The 24,326-nt window shown below is 33.8% G+C and overlaps 1 protein-coding gene across 1 annotated transcript; it reads right to left on the reverse strand.

Annotated features, from left to right (window-relative positions):
- Positions 1-1,926: 1,926 nt before the first annotated feature.
- Positions 1,927-22,235, reverse strand: LOC105333997 (solute carrier family 28 member 3). The gene is made up of 14 exons (XM_011437254.4): positions 22,085-22,235; positions 17,992-18,105; positions 17,717-17,788; positions 17,114-17,523; positions 16,625-16,769; positions 12,974-13,165; positions 12,268-12,429; positions 11,678-11,803; positions 9,638-9,768; positions 8,167-8,335; positions 5,572-5,838; positions 3,782-3,962; positions 2,696-2,769; positions 1,927-2,535 (listed from the first exon to the last, which is right to left on the reverse strand). The coding sequence occupies exons 2-13, from the start codon at positions 18,055-18,057 to the stop codon at positions 2,747-2,749; spliced, it is 1,944 nt and encodes a 647-aa protein (XP_011435556.3). The 5' UTR covers positions 18,058-18,105; positions 22,085-22,235; the 3' UTR covers positions 1,927-2,535; positions 2,696-2,746.
- Between the last annotated feature and the right edge of the window lie 2,091 nt (positions 22,236-24,326).

Here is a 24,326-nt window from a genome sequence, read left to right on the forward strand (position 1 = left end):
CCGCCCGGGGTAGGGGGGATGGGAGGTCTTTTGGTTTGATAGGGGAAGGGGGTTTTTGATGCCTACAATTAGAGATTAACTAGCTGTGAATTTATAGTAGATGAATCAAGATATTACTAGATCTCGGTGTGGGGATGGGGAGGGGAGGCGTACTAGAACCGCGCATGCGCGATTCCTCGACAGGTAACCCAGAGTTGTGATGGTTCTGTTCTACAAATATAAATCCTCGACCGAGTGTCCAGGTTCCGCAATAAGGATGAAGTTGTCTCACGCAATTGTGCTTTCTATTGGAGATATAAGACTGATAAGTTGCTGAGTTGCAGTAGCTGGGCGATAGTCATCAACCATACACAATCCCTGCAGTCACTAATCTCCGCTGTCACCGTCATAAACATCGCCCTTATCATCATCATGATCATCAATATGATCGTCATATGCTTTGTTGACATATCAATAACATTCTAAGTCATCTTTATCATTATTTTGATCTTCATCAATGACAAGGCTAGTTTCAGAGTTTTCTTAATCACAATTCAGTCTCTAGCGGTCATTCATTAACCTTTTTTTTTATTCTTCGCCTTCGCATATAACTTTGATTTGTCTTACGATGCTGAAGTTGATTAGTGCCTAATTACGTGTATTATCATCAATCTGTCTTCAGGAAGATTACATACTAAATCGATCAGTGTTGAGTAAAAAGAAACTTCTTAAAGATTCAGTGGAAATTGGCACTTATTTAACCTACATGTTTGCTACAGTGTACGTTTCATAAGTTATAAAATGCAATGTATCGAAGCTGAAGCGAACTATGAAATATAACGCTAATTAAAACAAGATGTTGATTTACAATATATCTACGCCAAAAAATAAAACCCCTCATAACCGTAAGTCAAGAAATAAGGCATGCAATTAAGTACACTGACCCTGAAAAAATCTAGAGAAAATGTTTTCGTGAATGCCTCGCATGATGTAGTGGAGAGAGCGTTTAGTGGTATACGAGCAGCGTTAATCTCAACCAACGTCGGGGTAAGTGTTTGTTTCTTGGCTTCTTGTCCCAAATATTGTCTTAATGAGAGTTTTGTAAAACAACAGGTAGTATATATCTGAGAGAGAGAGAGAGAGAGAGAGAGAGAGAGAGAGAGAGAGAGAGAGAGAGAGAGAGAGAGAGAAGAAAGAGAAAGAAAGAGAGATAGTACAAAAATATGTAGTTTATCTCAGAGAGAGAGAGAGAGAGAGAGAGAGAGAGAGCATTTATTCATCAAAACAAATTGAAATCGTAATATGTTATCTAACTTTTTTTTTCAATTGAAACAATCTAGCTTAATACCTTGATGAAACAAACTTGTATTACTCTATAGTTTTATTCATTCTTGTTTTTATTACATGTACATTTTATTATCTGAACATTAAGCTTTAAGGATGAACATTAAAACTCATTGATACACAAAACAAAAGTGAAAATTAAAATGTTAGATATGTTTTGCACAATACAGATGTATATTTTAAGTAATGACATGTAGAAAGAAAATTCTCGGACAGCACATTGTAACATTTTATGCCTATTGCAAAACATATATATGTAAAAATTAAAAAAAATCTTGAACAACACATTATAACAATTTGTGAATACCAGTCTGTGTAATGCATATCATATTTATGTAAAAAAACAAATGTTCACGTAATACTTTCTTTTACAAATCATTCCTTGATCGTACAAAAGTTTTCTGAAGAATTTAATTTGTCTTTTACTAGAAGTATCAAACAGATTACGCGTGCCATTATATTTGAATAAACAAAGTCTCTGGCAGCATTAAATTTTTTCAATTAGACGGTTTAACGCCTTTATTCTAAAATTGACCAAAAAAAAGAAACCCCCTCCCCCTCCCTTGCATATAAATTTCAACAAAAAACAACCCCCCCCCCAAAAAAAAAAAAATAAAAATCCCTGCATATATGCCCTCAATAATGCATGTAGAATTTACAGACCATTAGACAATTTGTTTCACAACAAAACTAGTACACTTCTACGAGAGATATCTATATCTAGTCACAACGTACAAATTATGCGTAACTTCAAAACGAATACATTTATTTCATATTTTCTTTATTAGTTATTATCATTTGTTGTTTTTCTAGAATTATCTTATTATTACTCAAAATTTTAAAATTCAAACTTAGAGTCGCGAATACTCTTGACTAAGTGCGCGTACAACTTACTCAAATTTTCAATCTGACGCAGAAACATATTATCTGCGTTATATTACAACATTTACATTCATGGATTTATCTGTAGAAAATTCGTAATGAAAATGAAACATTATGACAAATATACACTCTTTAACCATCCTCTCTCTCTCTCTCTCTCTCTCTCTCTCTCTCTCTCTCTCTCTCTCTCTCTCTCTCTTGTGAAAATGAATAATCAATGTATAAAAATTAAAAAATGTAAGCAGATATAAAAAAGAAATATTCACATACATGTAGTTGCATACATTTGTTCCATTCAATGAGTGATATTAATTATTTTAATTCAGCATGGTTCTTCAGGCACGTAGCATCGTTTTTGAAAGTGGGGGGGCCAGACCCATCCAAAAAATCTTGACAAGCCAAAAAAAAAAGTAAATTTTAAAAAAATTGTTGATGCGAGAAAAAGAGGGGGGGCCAGGCCCCCCCTGGCCCCCCCTGATGCTACGTGCCTGTTCTTATAACATTGATGATCTACATTCAGCCATTATGCAAGTCATCTATTTTAAAAGTCTTCGTATAACAGACCTGCAAGGAAAAATAATAAATTTGATTTTTCTCTTTCCTCTAACGAGGACATAATGAAGTGAAGCGGGGATACATGTTTATTGGTGATTATTTTCTGACATTTTGACGTTGTCATTTAAAGAGTAATGAATTATTCTCTGAGTTTTATGAGGTGTGATCAAATATAATAAAACACCAACCGTAGTGTTCACGTCATAATATTCAAAGAAAGATCCTTTCTTACATATATTTATATGATTTTGAGCAATATGTACATGTATGACTACATATTGAATAATTGACATTTTTATGCTACTTGTGTATCTTAATTTCGTATAATTATACAAACCCCGCTTGCGCTCCAAAAGCACGTTATTTGCGTCATTGATGAAATGTATTGAGCTGTACGTTACCAATAATTAAAACTAGCTTATGTGACAGTCAATTTTAAGTTTTTAGGAGGAAAGATGGTCATCAAATTCACCATTAGATCTATGTTAAAAATCTACAATGCTCACCATCGCAACTCTCCGATTGTATTTACATCACCGGATGTTAGAATTTTATTCAAAATGGAGTCGTCTCGAATCAATTTAAAGGATCGGCTAGACAATCGTATGTGTGTTGTTTGTGGTATAATTGATCCACTGAATCATTGAATTTAATTTGGTCGAACGCATATCAAAAGTTACGGAACTGTTATGTATTTATATCAATTTTCATAAAAAGAGAGGTTGTCATGGATGCCTTACTATAATATCTTATACTATAGTCTGTTCCAAGATATTCATGCAGCACATTTGGACGAAATTATTCATACTTTTGAATGAACATCATTTGAACCCTGAGGAATTTATAAATATAATGCAATTAAGAAAAATGTAAATCCAGGACATCTTGGTACAGAGTATAATATATTCATGGTTGTTTTCCCTGCATGTTGGGAAGGCTTGAGAAGTTGCGGTCGCTCTATAGTGGCAGTATATTTGAAGAAGAAAAAAGAGGACAGTCTTAATATACAAACTACTCTTACCTGCTACACATCCGGTCATGAAACACGCGGCACTTCCGGCAATCATGGCCCTTAGAACAATGGAAGCTAAATCGGACTTCCGGCTGGGAGCTAAGGCGCCCAATCCACCGAGTAAAATCCCCATGGAGCCAAAGTTAGAGAACCCACACAGGGCGTATGTTGCTACTACCTCCGACCTCGTCTATGGTAAAAACAAAACAGATAAGAATATGTTTTACTATACAGTAAAACTTGATTATAGCGAATTCCTATGGACCATTAGATTTATTTTGATATATCAGTTATTCGTTATAACCGTATAACGAATTTGCAGTAATATGTATTGCAAATTTATACGTTATAGACCTGGTTCCTTTCACACGTCCACAATCTGTGGTTATTTAAAGGCATCAAAACAGCTGGTAAATAAAAATACACTTCAGGGCACCTAAATAATCGGATTGTGAATTGAAAGAAATATATGTATGAGTTCACATTCTAGATTACTGATTAAGATAAAATGTTTTCTATAAAAATGTTTAAAATCTAGAATGAAATGATAACGATATGTTATACATGAGCAGTTCAGCTTCTACAGATTAGGATAGGTATTCTGTAATTTTTTGTCTTAGTTTTGTGTAGAACAAATGGGATAGCCTGGATTTACTGGTTTAATTTAGTTAACTTCTTGTAATTTTCACAGGCACTTGAGGCATGACCCCCCCCCCCCCCCCTCCATTTTTCTCTATTGAAAATATAACCAACAACCAAAGAAAACCCACGTATTGGTATGTTTTCGTAATAATTATAATTTCCTGATCATTGAACTTAGTCGGGGTTTTATTCAAGATTGCTTTACAAACTCGTTTTTTTCGGCTTTTTACTTAAGTAAAAAAAATTTATTTTTAAGAATAACTCATTGAATCAAAAAGTTTCTATTTCTATTGAATCAAAATGAATAACTCATTGAATCAAAAACATTTCTAGTTCGCACATTTCATATTTTCTATAAAGTATGCGAACTAGAAATGTTTTTGTATAGAAAGAGAGCGAGTGTCGGCCTCAGATTTATGTTTTATAATACCTAAAACACAATTAAAATGTGAAAGAGGTTGGGTTCCTTGCATCAAGTGACTGTGGTAATTTTCTGTAGAAGATTCGTTTGTTGAATTGTTATTATAGAAATGTGTTTTAATTTTCAACAGTTAACTGTGCCACAATGTGTAACTTGATGTAGTGCTGAAAACGTATACATGCATATGTACATAATATGGGGTTGTGAATAAACATTTTGCATGGTCAACCATATCATGTTCATTATAAAACATATATACTGTATGTATTATATATTCTTTATGTAATATGATTACCATTGGCATTAAAGTTAAATAAATGTAAGGTCTTTATCAAGGAAAGACGACACAGTATAGAAATAATAGACGGGACGTATTTGCATTTTTAATATTTTGACTACTTTTCACTAGTTTAAGTAAAAAGTGTATTCTTAATGCTTCAAAAGATAGGGGGAAAATTAATTCCCTCACAACAACATTTTGATATTTACATTCTACAAGTCACTTTTTGATTGAAAATAAAACGATGAAAGCCGAAAGGGACTAGGGGTGGTAGCGGTTATAATATAAGCGATTCAAACTACTAAAATCCCTCTATTCAGTATCTTCAAAATGGCAAGAATAATTAAATATTCACAACAACTTCGTAAGTACTTTCGCTGAATATGACACGGGGTGAGAGGGGGGTTGGGGTGGAGGTACAAGTAATGGTAAGAAAAATAAAATGACCAAACAAACCTCTAGAATCCCATTCTTGAGAATCTTTAATCCGCCGTCGAAGCTAGGGAGCCACAGGTCGTCCCCTTTATAATGCCAGTCCGTGTGGTTTCCCATCACGTAGTCACTGAATATCTTCTTGTTCTTGATGATCCCGCCCAGCTGATCGTAGGCCACGAACTCATTGGTAAAGGTCTTCAGGCCGATCAACCGCGCCACACTGCGGCAATCCCGTATAGACGTGCCCATGAAAAACGGGATTGGGAAAAACACGTAGGAACAGATGAACTGTGGGAATAGGAAAGAAAAAAAATACAATACAGATTGAACGTTCCTATATAATTTGGATTAGGAAAACTACGAACATTTAGGAACAATTGAACTGGGGGAATGGTGAAGAAAAAAACCCAATCCATAATAGATGTACCCGTGATAAATGTGACGGGAAAAGTTGTGAAAATGTAGGAACAGATGAACTATGGGAAAGGGAAAGAAATACAATCCGGAAAAGACGTTCCCGTGAAAAATGGGATGGGAAAAGCTACGTACATATATAGGAACGGATGAATTGTGGGAATTGGAAAGTAAAAAAAAAACAACCAACAATACTACATGATATACGTTCCCCTGATTAATAGGATGGGAAAAACTGTAAATATATAGGAACAGATGAACTATGGGATATGCAAAGAAAAAATACAATACAGAACAGAACAGACGTTCCCGTGAAAAACGGGATTGAAAAACAGCGTAGAAAGGATTAAATGTAGAATACGAGCTGTATTTCTTAGAATTTTATTTTGCTGCAAAAACCTGCTAGTATGATAAGTCCGTATGATATATGATATGTATATTAAACTTTTATGATAAATAAGATCTGAAAAAATCATTCGTTTTTGTCAGAAGAAAGATTTCTCTTCTAAGGAATATATAGCAGTTCAATTTTTGTACAGGACGACAATAATTCAATTTTGCTTCAATCAAGGCTTCCCAACACACCCCTGCGAATGTTACTGTCATTTAAATTTTAGACCACGTGGTTTTATGTGACCCTTTCAGTTTCGCAGTTAAAACAGTGCCTCGTGTTTATAGTCTATTTTATAGAATCTTGGTACTTGTAGTCAATATAAAACCTTTAGGTTTATTGATTTTAAATTTTATCTTCATTAATTGGTGGATAAAATGTGTTCTAGGAATAAATGTGACAATACAAAAAATAGTTTTTTTTCTGCTGTTGCAACAATAAACATGATTATAAGAGATCCGCCTTAGGGTTTATTTTCGATCCGCGCCTGACCTAGTAATAGCATCAATAGTGAAACAGACTTTACTATTTTATGCAGAATGTTCCTTGAAAATGGCTCTATAAACTAAGTTTTTATGCAAAACAGACACACATTATTTTTTTTTAAAAACATGGTATTGCACACAACAAGCATCAAACATGGCTATGATTTTATTAAGTAACCCAATGTTTATATTTTTAACCACTCTACACGTGGTTGAACATGAACGATAACTCTGTTTTGATATCATTGTTTAATTTAAATAACCGCTAGGTGGTGAAATAAAACATACATCTTAGACGATTTTCATGGTTTAACATAAATCGAAGCAGGATATGATATGAAAAAGACCAGTACTTTCGTATTTTGAGAATATTTTCTGAACACATATACTTCCGCTTGAAATTTCACAGGAATTGAACAATTCTCGGTGAAGTCTCGTGAACTTTCATTCGAGCACCTCTGGATTTATTATATTCTTAGCAACGCTGAAGAAAACATTCCGAACACATTCGCAGGGGTGTAACAGCTTTTCCACAAAAATAAGGCTAACAGAAATTATAAACCATGATATTTTTGGTCAGTTTAGTTGAAAATAACATTTTTGTGGAAAAAAAATTTCAGCATGAAAATTGCAGCTCATATTGCTTTAAAAAGAAATATACAATCTAAAATAAACGTTCCCATGAAAAACGCAATTAGGAAAACGTGCAGGAACAAACGAACTATGGAAATTGGGAAAATTATTAAATTAACAAAAACACCCCAAGGATTGACGAAAAACGTTTCTGTCTTAATGTTGAATTATATTTTATATCTATTCTTTATAGTGTATTATTGCAGCTATATTATTCAAAATAATTAATTATAATGTATTATAGATTTTCATTAAAAAAGAGATGGAAAAATTGTTGAAGTCAGAACTGATGAGCTCTGTAAACAAGGGGAGAGGGAAGTTAGCGGGTAAAACCATTACTAGTAAATCAACAATACGATTTACTACAGTACTATCCTAGAACTTTCTCCTAGTTCTATTCTTCAAGGAAATCGAGGTATTGGTTTAAAATGTGTTTAATACGTTTTCTGGTATCAGTTAGAACCTACTAAAATACATGTACATTAGCCATCTTTGAACTGCTATGATTTTATAAACTAAAGATATGATATCATTATGATTATGAAATTATTATTATTCATAGAAATCTTATATTTGTTTTTAAAGACTATGAAAACTTCAGAAACTCGCATCCAAAGTTAACCCTTATTAAAATATATCTTAATTTTAAAAAATCTGAATAATTCGCAAAGAATTAAACTTCGGGAAACTTACTTCCAATGTTAACCCTTCCACTTCCACCAGCTCGCCGAACCAGGTCAGGGTGGCATCCACAAACTTGAGGATGGACAGGAAGGCGATCACGTGGACAGCTATACCCGCCACCACCTTCACCGAGCCAGCGGCGCCGGCCGACGCCGCCTCGATAATGTTTCTGTGGGTTCTGGAAGTGGGGAGACATGAATATTGAGTGAAATCTTCATAATAATGATTTAACTAGTCTGAATATTGAAGCACAAAATATAAACAAATACCAAAAACCAAGAACAACCCCCCCCCCCCCTCAAAAAAAAAATTGAACAAACAAAAACAAAGAACGGGAAAAATCAAAGTACCGAAGAACTGACGGGAGTTGATTTTATCGATGTTTATTTATTTTAAAATCAATGATATGTTATTTTACATCACAAGTACGGGTAGTTTTAATCTGTATTTAAATTATGCACATTTTTATAATATGAATTTTTGCACTTTTTCGACACAAGAATGTTTATAAAACCCCATATGAATCATGTTAAGTAATATTTAAAGATAGAATTCAATCAAACTATGTATCAGTGATAGAAATATTTCTGGAAAATTTATGGATCCAAGCAATATTGAACTCTAGTCTCGTTCAACCAAACGCTCGGCTATCGCCGTTAATCTCCGACAAGCAAGAGAGACTCTCTGCTTATCGGAGATTTACGGAGACAACCGAGCGTCGAGTTGAACGAGACTATAATGAACTGTGGCGTAAGAATACATACGACTACAAAAAGATATCTAAATTGTTCGTACCAATTAAAATCTGACTATTTTCAAAGTATTTTTAAATAAGATTCCTTGAAAAACAATGCTTTAGCATACATTTTATCGAATTTATAAGTTATTTTCAAGAACTAAGTCTTGTCAGCGGCGATGATTTGTTCTTTGGTCCAAACACTGTTTAACTTTTAGTTTGTCAGAGTAACTGCATAGGAGAGTTGATTAAAATCAAATCCCAAAAACTCCAACATCACATAATCGTAATGAACACAAAAGTACCCCCCCCCCCCAAAAAAAAAAAATACAAATAACAGTTTCTTAGACCTACTATCCAGATATTGTTTATAAGGTTTTTCTTTTAAATTTTAAATATGAAATTATTAATCCAGACGAATTGCAACAAACATGTGCTTTGATGCCAACTTTCAAGAGTACGAGTCATGAAAGGTCCTCACCCTGACTTAGATCTTTATGCCATGGACGAATTGGAAATATAAATCACCAGTTTTCATACGTTAAATTATAAAAGCTAGCCAAATATTTACTTACTTCTTTGTTAGTTTTTTTTTTTGGTAACCAAAGACTAACAATCATTGAGGCTGGATGGCCAACATTAACCATCAGATATATATATTTAACTTAACGAGCTCTTCTTCCAAAGGAGATCAATGCAGTCTAAAAATGGCCGCGACTATCAAGCCCTACTAAATCAACTTACGATTTTCCCATTTTGTAAAAGTCTTTTGATGTTGATTTTGTCCTCTCCACTTCCGGGTAGGATAATTTAGCCATTGCTAAAGCAGCAGGGGCCGACATCACAGATGCCGAAAGGAGATGATTGGCTGGTACCTAGACAGAATTAATTAACATCATTCGTCAAACCTCGGCCTTTTTTATCCCCTTACATCAGGTACGACCGAGGTGTGCCGAATAACATTTTGCAAGATTGTGGGTAAGTATTCATTTTTGAGGATTGAATATTACTATACTTTAGAACAATTTTAACAAGAGCTTGGACTTTGGGTATTTGTGTCAAACGCAATGTGACGTAGGCATGTCTATTTCACTGCTGGCCACTCAGCCATGGCTCTTTGAAATCAACAAGTTTTGTCTGGCTTTTGAGCTAAGACTACGCAATCGGTGTATATTTCGCCTGAAATCGCGTCATTTTTAACTTGTTTTGACGCAAGACATAGATAGCTACGTCCAACCGAAAGTCCAAGGTCTTGTTAAAATGGTTCTATATATTAAGTGGCTAAAATTCGACCCTTTTTGTCTTCGCCAAACTGTCAACTATGTCGGTGGGCAAAATCAGAAAAAGTAAGGCGACTAACCACTGTTAACCAAAGTGATTGTATACACCAGATTTATTGATTTTTTAATTGATTGGTAAATTATATAAGTATTTGAATGTCGATGAACGTTATTTTTGACACTTTTCATGAAATTAATATTAAAGAAATGAAAATTTTAAATTCATAAAAGTTTGATTTAATTTGAGTTTCTAAGTTCTCATTATCAGAATGGCTGTGAAAAATTTTATCAATTATAGCTTGATTAAATGCCTCCACATCAGAGATGAAAGATGATCGCGAGGGATGATGAAATAGATCAGAACCAATTCATGTCATGAACGATTTTCACCAAAATAATAACATGAAGGAGAAGACAAACCTTCAATTTTGAAGAAATGATATTTCCATTTATCTTTTAAAAGGGCATATGGTCACGATTTTGGTCAAAAATTATTTTCCCGATTTTAATGTTTACAATGCTTTAGTAAGGCAATTAAATAGACAATCAAAATTTGAGTGTCATTCGTTGAGTTATAAGTTATACAGTTACAGAGGTCACAATTCTTAACTATGTAAATAAAGCTTTTGTTTACATTTTGAATTTGGAAGTGAAAAATCCAGTTATAGACTTAAAATGAATGTGTTAAACGTTAGGAGCTGTTTATTTATGCTTAAAATGAAAAAGAAAATAGACAAATCAGCTTAAAGTTTTTCACTTGTATATTGAACCTATGTAAACAAAAACGAGGCACGAGCCTTGTTTATATGACAAAAAATTGTGAACCCTGTATCTTGCTTATAACTGTACAACTGACTCTCAAATTTCATTTGATCAGTAGAAATGCATTCCTAATGAAAGCATTTTAGATAAGAAAAACAAAAAAATAAAATTTGACCAAAATCGTGACCAAACCCCTTTAAAAACACAGACACCTGACGTTGAATATTTTTCTCATAATAAAAAATAAATACCCTCTACTTTATGTTTTTATGGAAAAAATATATACACACTGTAACGTTAGATGCCTGTGTCTAAGACTTTTTTACAGAGTGAATAAAGAACTTAATCACATGTATACAACGATCAGTATAGTATGTCCATTAATCAGTCGGCTAGAATAAGCGGGAATCACCTTAATCCTTATAGATCTAGATCTAGAAGTCCTTTATTCCTTTGTTAAAATCGGGGTCATGTTAATCATTGATGATGACGAAAGTCTGACACGATAGAGGAGGTGCAATTTATAACCAAAAAAAGCATATAGACTTATTCTTAAACCATGAACTGTTTGATATATGTTTAATTATAGTAGACCTTGCTGACATTGATGAGTAAAAAGGTGAGGCGGATGATGATGATGATGATGATGATGATGATTAGGATCTCGGCCAAAATCGCAACTTCTCGGTTCTTTCCGGCAGAGCTTGTCGGAAAGACCCGAGAAGTTGCAATTGCTACTCACCCCAAACTTGACATAGGCGCCATACACACTTCCGGCGATGGTGGCAAACCCTCCCACCATGACGGCGTGGAGCTCTGACTTCGTCATTTTTTCAAGAAACGGCTGAATCATCACTGGCGACTCCGTCTGGTAAAAAACAACAAACGTTATAAAATCGTGGCGACTTTTAATTTGTGTTTGATTTTAATACATGACCATGAACAAATTCAAATACGGCCTTATTCATTGTTTCTTATGACATATATTTTATGAAGTTCTTTTAAAAGCAAATAAAACCGATTGAAATCAAGTAAAATGTCAAATAAAGCAATAAGTCTTCAATTTCACATCAAAAGTATGTGTTTAAATTCCTTTCCGAACAGACTTATTTTTTTTATCAAATTTGCTTTATGGGATTCAATCACGTGATCAACACGTATTAACATTCCCTTTTACCCCAACTGAATATAAATTACGTTATATATTCCTTTAATACGTGTATATTTGGAAATATTGGACGTTGCAAACCATTCTATTACTATAAAATCGGAAAAAAGCCCTGCGAGTACGTTCGTTTACAGTATAAGAATGATATCGTTATTCAGCATTACCATTCCTACAAAGATATTCCCGGCTGCATTGATGGATTCCGCCGGAGATGTCCCCAGCAAGAAGGCTAAAGCCTGTCCGATATTTCTGACGATGAACTGCATCACACCCAGGTAGTACAGAATGGAAATCATGGAGTAGAAGAAGATGATCAAAGGAAGGACCTACAACAACAGAATTATATCTATAGATGATGATGATGATGATGATGATGATGATTATTATCATATATTATGCTACTCATAAATTAAGCTTTACTATTGTACATGACATTGAACGTTTTCTTCGAAAGTGATTGAATACATATTTGAAATCAAAAGTCATTTTTGATATGCAATATATACAAAATAAAATCACCTGCAATTGTTATTTTTCAGAACTTTAGAGAAAATAACACTTCTTCAACCTACATGTATTATCGGAGATAGTTAAAACCGAAAAAGCTGAATTTTTTCGATTAAAAGCTAGCTGCTTAAATAGAACCGATGAACATTGAAGGACTGGATGTTTATTTTATACTATACATTCATGTAAAAGTATGGATTTTTTTTTTGAAAGTCATATTTTTTTTAATTTGACCTTATTTTCCTACTAATATAATAGCAAACTGAGAAAAAAAAGTTTCTCTCGACTTTTCAAACGCAAAACAACATCATCAACAAAACAGGAAGTACAATGTAGTAACGAAAACAAAAATCAATCACTGACCGCAAATCCGAAAAAGTGGTCCCTGAAATCTGGCCCAAACATGAACTCAGCGCCCTGGTCAGAATAAGCAAGGAACTCCTGGGTTCGGTTCCCGAGGTACTCGAACATGCGGTATCCGAACTCCCAGCGGAGAATGATGAGAGCCAAGATATACTGTGTGGCTATCCCCCAGAACACGGGGTGCCAATTTACCTGTGGACAGGTGTGTAGATGGTTTGAATAAAATCACAACATGGAGGCTTAAGGAGGTTTCAACAGCATTCGTATACCCGAAAAATATGGCAATATAAACATGCAGATACCGAAAAATTAAACTTGCTCATTATGAATACTGATGGGAGTAGTGTAATATGCGACGCTGAAGACATTGATTCTGCAACTTTAAATTTTTCATCAAAATTATTGACACTTATCCGCGTATGCATTCTAGAGAAGACGGTTACAATTAGGCCGAAAGATAAGCCATGGTTCGATTCGCTGTTAAGGAGAACAGTTAGAAAGCGTGATCGTTTACGTAATTTGCCTCTAAAATATAAGCGCCAAACGGACTGGATCAAATTCAGAAATACTAGAAACCAGGTTAACAATATGAAAAAAAACCACGCACTTTCTAATTATTATGACAACATTGAATTCCATTTAGATGAGGCATTCAAAGACAATGATAAGCTCTATTGGAAACTCATGAAAGACACATTTAAAACAAAATCAAGTTCAGATATTCCACCTATACAACATGTCTCCGACAAAGGAGAACACTTTGTAGCTTTTTCAGATTTAGATGAAGTGGAGCTGCTTAACATTTTTTTTTTCATTTGCAATGACACAGGTCATGTGTTTCCGTCAATGTATTCACTCTGTAATAATAAATTATCAAATATTGTTATTAATGAAGAAGAAATTACAGACATCATTTCAATTTTGCCAGCCAACAAAGCTATTGGGCCTGACAATATTAGTTACAAAATGCTAAAACTCACAAAATTTACTATTTCCAAGCCCTTGTGTCTTTTATTTAATAGGTCATTGTCTGAAAATAAGTTTCAAAAGAATTGGAAACTTGCTCATGATATTCCATTGTTTATGAAAGATGATCCTTACGTAGCCTCTAATTACAGACCTGTCATTATTAAGCTGTGTTAGTAAATTAATGGAACGTATAACATGCGCGGATCCAGAAAATTTTTCCAGGGGGGGTCCGAAGGATAATTGTGTTTGCCAGGGGGGGTCCGAGGCATATTTTCGCGATAATTTTACTATGTAAATTTAATAAATTTTCATTTTCCAGGGGGGGTCGGGACCCCCCCGACCCCCCCTCTAGATCCGCGCATGTATAATTTTAAAACATATGTACAATTTTTTTCATTGCAATAACTTGTTTTATAGATATCGAGCCGGTTTTCTTCCCGGCCACTCAACTGTGTACCAGTTAATTGATACATATCACAATATTGTAAAAGTTTTGATGACGGGAAATCATGTTGTGTAGTTTTTGGTGACTTATCAAAAGCATTTGATAGAGTTTGGCACAAAGGTCTCCTTTTTAAATTAGAAACTTACGGAATATCCGGCAACGTTTTACAATGGGTTACAAAGTTATTTATGTAATAGAAGTGAAAAAGTAATGTACAAAAATGTTTTATCATCTTATACTTGTATAAAATCGGGTGCACCGCAAGGTTCAGTGTTAGGACCCTTGCTTTTTTGATATATGTTAAACATGTCTCACACAATATGTTATCATTTTGTCGACTTTTCGCAGATGACAATTGTGTCCAATATGCATCGCATGATTTATCTAGCATTGAACACAATATCAGTCATGATTTATACATTTTGGAACAGTGGTCTAGTCGATGCATGGTTACTTAAATTCAATCCAAACAAAACAAAGGCTGTATTTTTTACCACAATATCTAGCTATGAATTACCCGAAATATTTTTTCAGCATTGTAAGTAAGAATATATCTCAACACACACACACACACTTAGGTTTACATCTAGCAAGCGATCTCAAATGGTCGGAGCACATCAATATTACAGTAAACAAAGCACTAAAAAAATTAGGTTTCTTCAAAAACTTATATTTAGTCTTGGAAAAAAACAGCCTTTCCAAAATGTATATTACCTTTGAAAGGCCAATTCTCGAATATGCCTCAGTTGTTTAGGGTGGCTGTAGTCAATTAAATATAAGTTCAATTATATGATGCCCGCATTGTTACAGGGTTACCAATTATTGCATCAAAAACATCCTTATACTTTGAAACGGGCTGGGTAACTCTTTCTGCTAGAAGAATGACGTCTAAACTTACCACTATGTACAAGATCAACAACAAATGTGTCCCTGAATACTTATCTCAGATCATCCCTAATACCAGGAGTAACGATTCTGCATATAGAACTACGAACATTGAAAATTAAAGTTTACCTAGGTGTAGATCAGAATAATTCAAGAAATCATTTGTACCGGACACTATTCAATTGTGGAATATATTAAGTATAGGAGTAAGAAATCAAATTTCTATACAAAGATTTAAGAATTCATTATATATATCAAAAACATAGCTAAAGCTCCCTCTCTTTTTTTACACATGGTAAGCACAAGCTAAACATAATACATACCAAGCTCAGACACAACTGCATACTCAATTATGATTTACACCAAAAAAATAACATAGAAAGCGGTAATTGTCGGTGTGGATCACCCGAAGATGTATACCATTTTTTCTTCAAATGCAAAAATTATACTATCGCTAGAAATAATTTTTCTTAATCTGCTACAACTAGATCATTTTCATATAATTAATACTCATCTTTTATTATGGGGCAATTAGTCATTATCCCTTGATATTAAAAAGCAGTTATTCTCATTAGTTCAATTGTACATCAACGAAACTGGTAGATTTGTTTAATATAGTTTATGTGCATGTTTCTTATTTTCGTATATATCACTTATTTTCATTTATCGTAATAACAATTCTATATCATGCAATTACAGTTGTAAGTTTTGTATAATTTTTCTATTTAATGGTAAAGACCTAGTAAGTTGTCAGAACTTGTGTCCAAACCATTTGTATATGTATCTTATATATATATATACAATAAAATATGTTCAGACCTTAAGGAGGTTGTATTTTCAACATCTTCGCTAGCCAAGGGTGACGATCCGCTCTGCTATACTCAAGAGTGGCGGATCGTCACCCTTGGCTAGCGAAGATGGGTTGTCAACTAATTGCCAATAAGTTCTGCCTTGCATCTTCAAATATGATTGTTAAAGCCATAAACCACAGAAGGTTAAAGAGAAAATCCTAGCTAGAAATTTTAGCTTTTAAAAGTTAGAATTTCTACAGAGCTTTCCTCGTAACGAGATCAATCGAGTTTGAATATGACATCTATAATCCGACCCTCTTATCTAAACCCAATTATAATCATTCTGCTAAATTAATGGAACTCTTCAGTTTATTTATTCCTTAAGCCAAATGGCTTATCAGATACAAATACTACTACTACAATTTAAGAAATAATATGTAGTAATACACGCACTAAATGCATCAAATTATTAATTTTCTATTTATCTATTACAAACAAATTTCGAAGTGTTTCTGCTCTCTGTAGATATTTTCCTAAATTACTTTCGACACGACCCCTTACCTTGGCCGGGTTGAAGGAAGTGATGTAGAATAAGAAGATGTAGATCGCCAGGCCCGCCAGGGACATCAGACTCTGGGGATTGTCCTCAGCTATGTCCACAAGGACGAAAATGGCAATGGCAAAGAAGACGACAACCTTAAGAGCACTACAAATACAATTAAACATTTATTAATCGTCTGATGTAGAACTGTATACAGGGTTAATTTGGCCCCATGTTATTTTTACCCTTCTCTTTCAAACGATTTTGACCTCTCTTGAATTCGCCCAGTGATAGTTGGGTTTAAAGAGAGATTTTTAATTAAGGACATTGCAATTTGCCTTGTCTTACTATTAATATTCAGTTAAAAAAATCCTAACGATTTAAAAAAGAATTAGTTTTTCTTAATACAAAGCTCTTTATTAAAAGGAGATGAATCTTGTCTAAAAATGGCCAAGACCCTCCAGCCCTCTTAATAACCAAAATTAAGTAGCATTGTTGTGTATACGTACAGCTTGGCCCATCTAGTACATCTCGTACACCCGCGAGATTTAAGGTACTTCTTCATGGTTCGGTTATAGATCGCGTCCACTTTGTAGCCGTAAATCTTGAAGAAGATCTTGGTCATCAGAATCAGGATCCCTATGATGGAGCACACAAGTAATCTCATCGGGGGCTCACTGTCAACCTCGAAGGACTTCGCCATAGCAAAGCCAAAGTAGACGAAGTAGCCGGTGAGGAGAACGATTTGGATGACGTAGACGATGTCTTTCCAGTTATCGTTGATGAAAGCATATACAATGGTCTGGATGTACAGCACGGCCCTGGAGCAGTCGTTCATCACTTCTTCTTCTTCTGGTCCCTCTTCTACCACCGTCAGGATAACGCTGTTGCTCTCCACAGGTGGCGCGCTCGCCTGTGTCTGGCAATAGAAATTTGGTAGTGTTTTAGACGTCGGTCGCATATCGAATAAATAATTATACAGATGCCTGTCCTTTTGCAGTTTGTTTGAATTTTGACCTCTTAACTGTATATGGTTTGGTGTTTTTCAGAGAGAGAGAGAGAGAGAGAGAGAGAGAGAGAGAGAGAGAGAGAGAGAGAGAGAGAGAGTTTACATTGCTTGTTCCTGATCCATTAGCGGTCTTATCAATGTCTCCATTGTCAAAACCCATGTTCTCCTTTCCTTTCTGTAAAAAATCAAAGTAAAGAATATAGAACTGGTTTAAAACTAGTTATTATTGGTTATTCCATGACTAAGAATAAAATGAGAGAGAGAGAGAGAGAGAGAGAGAGAGAGAGAGAGAGAGAGAGAGAGAGCAGGTATAAGGGATCCTATGTCCTATGAATTGTTTTCCCACTATCACACATCTAACTAATAAGTCGTACTCACCTCAACATCTTTTGTGTCAATGTCACCGTCTGGCTTTTTTGACACAGATGTTAGCTCCACAGACATGATTGTCTACGAGGATTTTTTTCTTCAACTTTAATAAATTTTATCGACCTGCATAAAAATTGAAAAATATTAATAATGACATAATTATTAGGAATTGTTTGTTTCTAATTTTTAAATATATGTGACTGAAAATTATGACCAACTGACTTTTAGCATAGGTTTGATTGTTGCATAGCCACAGACTTTCGAGTGAAGTACATGTACATGTGTAGTTAATTTGTATACCCCTTTTTTCATACAATGCAGGGTTTTAATCTGAAATTTTACAATACGAAGGTGTTTGATCAACAGAGTATTCAATTAAGGGAACTAAAAATGAACACAAAGGTCTCTTGTATGTTGTTGATTTCAAAGAGCCATAGCTGAGTGGCCAGCAATGATAGAGACAGGACTTTGTCACATTGCTGTTTGTCACAATTACCCAAAGTCCAAGCTGTTAATATTAAAATGGTTCTAAATACTGAGTAGTCAATTCTGAAATCCACAAGATTACAAACTTTAAGAATTTTCAGGAATGAGAAATGCTGTAAAAAACCGTTTCGCTATCGTCTTCAGAGAACTCGCAAAGTATAGTAACACAGATATATAAAACAATGTAGCTGTATGTTTAAATACAGTATACAACCTAGCCTATAAGAAGCGTTGTTTTCGTTTGCAAAATTAGAACCATTTTAACAAGACCTTGGACTTTCAGTAGGGTTTCAAGCGAAATATGCATCGATTGCGTAGTCTTACATCAAAAGCCAGACAAATCTTGATTTCAAAGAGCCATGGCTGAGTGGCCAGCAATGAAATAGACAGGGTTACGTCACATTGTTGTTTGACACAACTACCAAAGTCCAAGCTCTTGTTTAAATGGTTCTAATACTAGACTAGTACACTGTGTATTTTTTTCAGACACAAATCTATTGATTGTTAAAATTGTTCTAATACTAGACTAGTACACTGTGTATTTTTTTTCAGACACAAAAAAATTGATTGTGCTTCAATTTCTGAATCACATGCTACAAGCACAGGACCCACCCTCTTCCACCCTATGGGCATCACCAAGTATAAACCTGCTTCTATGACATATTTCTAATCTAATTTAGACCTATTTCAACAGGAGCTTGGCTTTTGGGTGAAGTTATATTCCAACAGCAATGTGACGTAAGCATATCTATTTCATTGCTTGCCACGGCCATGGTTCTTTGTAATAAACAAGATTTGACTGGCTTTTGAGGCAAGACTACACAATCTGTGTATATCTCACCTGCAACCAAGTGTCATTTTTAACTTGCTTGAAAAATGATTGTTTCGGGTAATTCTAGTAGCATCTGTTGCTACAAGCCTTGGTTTGCACTTTTTGTCCGTCGCCTATGCAAGATATTCTTTTAAAGACTTTTAACAAAAATAAAATCAGATTTTATTTTTCTCTTTAAATGTACCGATACATTGTAATAAAAGCGTCCTGAATCTTGTCTGACTATTTAAGCCCTATTTTTACAACAAAACACAGGAATACACTTGAAAAGTAACGTGTCATATTACATTACAAACATTCTTAAAGAAAAATGCGTTGAATATCCCTCAGAATGGCAGAAACTTAGCAATTGTATTTTTAAAAATTAAAACCTACAGTCAATAGCTACTAGTATTGAGTGCTATCATACACGTTTTCGCTGCTTGAGAGTTGGTTAGCACAGGTAAATAAGAACCAAATTAAAGCATATGTCATGTGAATGTTTAATTCACTGGTTACATCCACCCAGTAAATTCAAAATTTACAATATGACACATAACATGGAAGTTCAACAATACTCAGCAGTGTATGATCCGGAAGAAAAAATCTACTAGAAAATTACATAGATAGAATAACCATCCATAAATATGTACGTATTACGCATAAATTGCTTTCCTTCAGGAAAGCTTATTTTATATGTTTTGTGTTAATAAATTAAATTGATCTTTAACTAACTGGGACTCTTTAATCGTAAATATCGAAACTAAGTCAACTTTAAAAGTATAGCTTTCTGTGTTTCATGTGTCAGTGACTTTTATCAAGGACAAATTGGTACATGTAAATACACACGGTCAATGTCACTGTTAAAATACCGCATCCATGACCTATTTTATTTTATTTTTTATCATTATCTTGAAATGTTGCGCTGTAAAAATGTCTCAACGTCAAGTGCAGATCTCTTTGTGAAAAACCTATGCTGAATTGTAAACATTATTGTGAAACCCAGTTTTATGCAGTACTTGAGTGTCCTTGAGTAAATAGAACTGTGCTTGTATATTATAATAAAATCCAGAGAATATTGGGGATATAAAAAAGGCTTTCAAATTTAGACGGACTTCTTGCAGCAATTTTAAAGTACAATACGTGTATATATACTATTAATGCTATCACTATTCAGGCAGAATATTTCAAGTACAACAAAATCAAGAGTTTCAAAAACTGCATTGATAAACAGACCCCAAAATGCAAAATTTCCAACATGACATCGCCATGCGTATCAACGCACCAAAAAATCTTGATCAATGCATCATCCAGTGGTGTATTTTTCCCCTAAGAGTGTGCGTAAAGAATCTTTTTGAGAATTTGGAAATGTTATATGAAGTGAAGTCAATTTACATAAGAGGTAAAGGTCAATGTCAAAATACATCACCCTCGACGTAATTTCTTTTTTATTAATTTTAAAAAGTTGCACCGTTTACAAAAATGTCTATACGTCAGGAATAGATCTCTTTGTTAAAAACCGATGCTTAAATAATTATTGATATATGGCCAACTAATTATTGTGAAACCCAAATTACCAATAAAATTGCACTTGTACAAAATCGCTATGAATACGGGCGGAGGTTACATATAAATGAGGCCTTTGTCTGGGCAGATTTCTTGCAGCAGTTTTATCAGTTTTTCTTTACACATCCAAATATTGCAATATTATTCCTGTGAAGCATTTCAACTATATTTAACAAAAAAAAAAAAAAAAAAAAAAAAAAAAAAAAAAAAAAAAAAACAACCTCAGACTACATTAAAGAACATACCCCAAAACTACACAGCAACCCAGTTTGAATAACTTTAGTTGAACGATAAGCACAACTATTTTGATTTTATAAACATTTAAGAACATGTACATGTAATTATTCTTCATAGTAAATAATCTTGCTCTTTTTTCAAGGGATGCAAATATCAAATTAAGAGCTAAATCTGATGCTATTAAAGTTGTAATCTTCATTTAAAGGAATGTTAGTATTCTTTTTTTCATTATTTTTTTGTTGAATCAATGGATTTTTTAAAAGTGAACTTTTTAGGCTGTCGAGTGCATATTTTATACATGGCGAGCTCTTTAAAATTCTAAACAAGCTTACGTGTCGTTTCAATGGTCGACTCGTAAAAGGTGTCTCATAATAAGAATTTTATGACTCTGAATAATTCGAAAGTGCATTTGGCAAGATAATATCTGATAGTACATGTATCAATAGAAAAAAAAATATGTCTTAAAACCAGTTCAATGTTTTAGTGTATTTACGTAATGTTGACTGGCATATACACCCCCAGCCAAGCAATTCCACGCCTATGAAAAAAACGTATACATGTAGGTTGGGTAAGTTTGTATTGTTAGGTCTTTCACCCGTAATTTCTTCAAACGCAACAATTCTACGCACTCTGAAACCTTGATGACCAAAGCATCACCTATATAGTGTGTTGTATTTTCCCTTAGAATATGTGTAAATGGGTGAGAATTATTGTTTTTGTATATTATCCTAAAATATATCAAAAACTTTGGAGTACTGTGACAATCGTTGGCCTGTGATTGTGTACAATTCCCCCTTTTCACATCAGAACGTATAGAGATATATCGTTGAAATAAGTTAGGCAAAATAACTGACAGAAAGTGAACGATTAATTTGAAAAAAGGTTGAAAAAAAAAGACAAAAAATATTGGTAAGCCATAACTAAGCCGTGTGTAGTGCACATGATAGAATTCTGGTTCATGTAGATATGCACATAATCTAAAAGTGAATGAGTAAAACTTACCTGACAGAAAATACGTATGGCAGGTGAGCGAACGGTAATGGTAGACCTTATATATCAGGCAGACTTTAAATTTTAAAAACATAAACATCTATAGCGAGTTTTAAGACATCAACTCTTGTCGGTATATTTTTTTCTTCATTTTTCCCCTCTTTTTTTAAAGGGATTGAATGCAAGAATGCACACCAATCGTTTGTCAACTCTGTGAAGTGCAGAGAGCAGTGAAAATATTAGATAATAAGTAGCTAGGTTTTCAATGAAGAGGTATAATGTATTCCACACTCTCATTCCCAAATGACGTTATATTTACAACAGATTCCTTAATAAAAACAGGTGCGCGGTATTTATTCGTTTATTTTTCTTGTTTTTGTTTTGTTTTTGCTTTTGTTTGTTTTTTTTTTGGCTGGCCACAGTTAATTTTTTGTGATGAATAATAATAGGTTTCTTATATTAAACTCACAATTCTTTACTGTTTGGATTTGACAGTGGGAGGGTAACTTGACTTCACGTGCAATTACGCGCATTTGTTTTGTTTTAACTAATAAATTGGTGTGACCACCATTTGTCGCACAAAAGAAATATTCAGGGACGTATAGGAAGAGGAAGGAAGTGACATGCAACTGTTATGATTTATAAATGAAACAGATAACGACTTTGTAAATTGTGTAATAACATGCGCGGATAACAAAAAAAAACAAAAACAAAAAACAAAACCAAATTCCGGAGGGGGGGGGGGGTACTTTAGCTTTTTTACCAGCCTGGGGTTTTCGATGCCTATATTCCTGTACTATGTACTATGTGAAATTATGAAAGTTGATTTCTTTTTACGGGAAAGGGGGTGGTGGTTGTAGATCCAATCACTGATAATTATTCCGATAGGGGAAAGCTTTGCATACTCCGAGCATTGCTTATACAGTATAGCTACACGGACTTCAGACCGTGCATGACTTGAGAAGATTTTAGTACCTTCATGTATCGTGGTGCATAGATGTACTGTGGTACGTTACTTGAACCTGACAAATTGGACAGAATAAATTTTATTAGTATACCTGATCATTTTTTTCAAAAACCATGAACACCGAAAGTATTTGAAAAAAAGCAACAATTAAAACAATATGAGCTTCAATTTTCGTTCCAATGTTTACATAATGATACGGATATTTACAACTAAAATGACAAAAAAGATTAAAGTTTATAATTCGCGTTAATATTTCGTTAGTCATGTTTAAAAATATACAGTCTTTTTTTATACCAAAATTGATTTGTTATAACCCTTACAGAAATATTTCTTCAGATCGAAATTTAATAACATATTTTGATCTTATTCATCATTAACGTTTTTAAAGTTACTTGCAAAACTATCCTAACAACAGGTTTTTGTATGCAAACAAAAATCCGGAGGAAAACAATGATCGAGTTGATAAATACATGTCAGATATGACAGTCATATTTGGCTAAATGCATTTTTGCTAGCCAAGTGTTTACGATCCACTCTATTCCTCTATGCTCCTATATGGCTAGCGAATATGGGGTATAAATGAAACTTTATATAAAGTTTACTTAAATTAAATGATTAAAAAATTCTAAGGGTTCTCTGAACTATGCAAAATCAAACACCAAAAAACTTTGATTTGATTCTTCTTTTTTTTAACACATTTAAAATTTAATTACACATGTATCAAATTGATATGCGACTTTTATAAATATAGATACTTTCAATATTTATGAAAGTCGCATATCCATAATCAGAAATGAATTTTTCTGGTGTTGAGATCCAGAATGCGTATGTGCATATTTTGGCCCTTGGCTGCCTTTCGATTTAGAATTGTCTTAAGGAGGGAAAAAATTTCTCAAGATCTCGGTAAATAGAAAAATGAGTCACAGAAAATATATGTAAATGTTAATCCTCCTGTATTGGAATGCGTATATTCAAGCGCTATTGAATCATGTCCCCCCAAAAAGAATTAATGAATATTTTGTACTCTGAAGAGTTGGATCAACTTATATGCGAAAATCAATGTTTAATTCTTTAAAAAACCTTGCCAAAATATATATCTGGCACACAAAAGGATTTTTTTGATTTTAATTTTAAATTTATATTAAAATTATATTTTAAATTTAATTTTATCACAAGAGAATCTCTCTCTCTCTCTCTCTCTCTCTCTCTCTCTCTCTCTCTCTCTCTCTCTCTCTCGCTCTCTCTCTCTCTCTCTCTCTCTACGAATTAGAGTTGCCTCTCTTTTCA

The sequence above is a fragment of the Magallana gigas genome, chromosome 10 (genome assembly GCF_963853765.1).
Source record: "Magallana gigas chromosome 10, xbMagGiga1.1, whole genome shotgun sequence".
NCBI lineage: Eukaryota > Metazoa > Mollusca > Bivalvia > Ostreida > Ostreidae > Magallana > Magallana gigas.

What these genes read in the sequence shown, in the direction of transcription:
- LOC105333997 (XM_011437254.4), bottom strand. Translation starts at nt 18,057, where the DNA reads ATGTCTGTGGAGCTAACATCTGTGTCAAAAAAGCCAGACGGTGACATT. An exon ending in CTTCCTTCAACCCGGCCAAG is followed by an intron (nt 13,166 to 16,624) that starts GTAAGGGGTCGT and finishes ACCTGTCCACAG; the next exon opens with GTAAATTGGCACCCCGTGTT. An exon ending in GCGCCTATGTCAAGTTTGGG is followed by an intron (nt 9,769 to 11,677) that starts GTGAGTAGCAAT and finishes AATTCTGTCTAG; the next exon opens with GTACCAGCCAATCATCTCCT.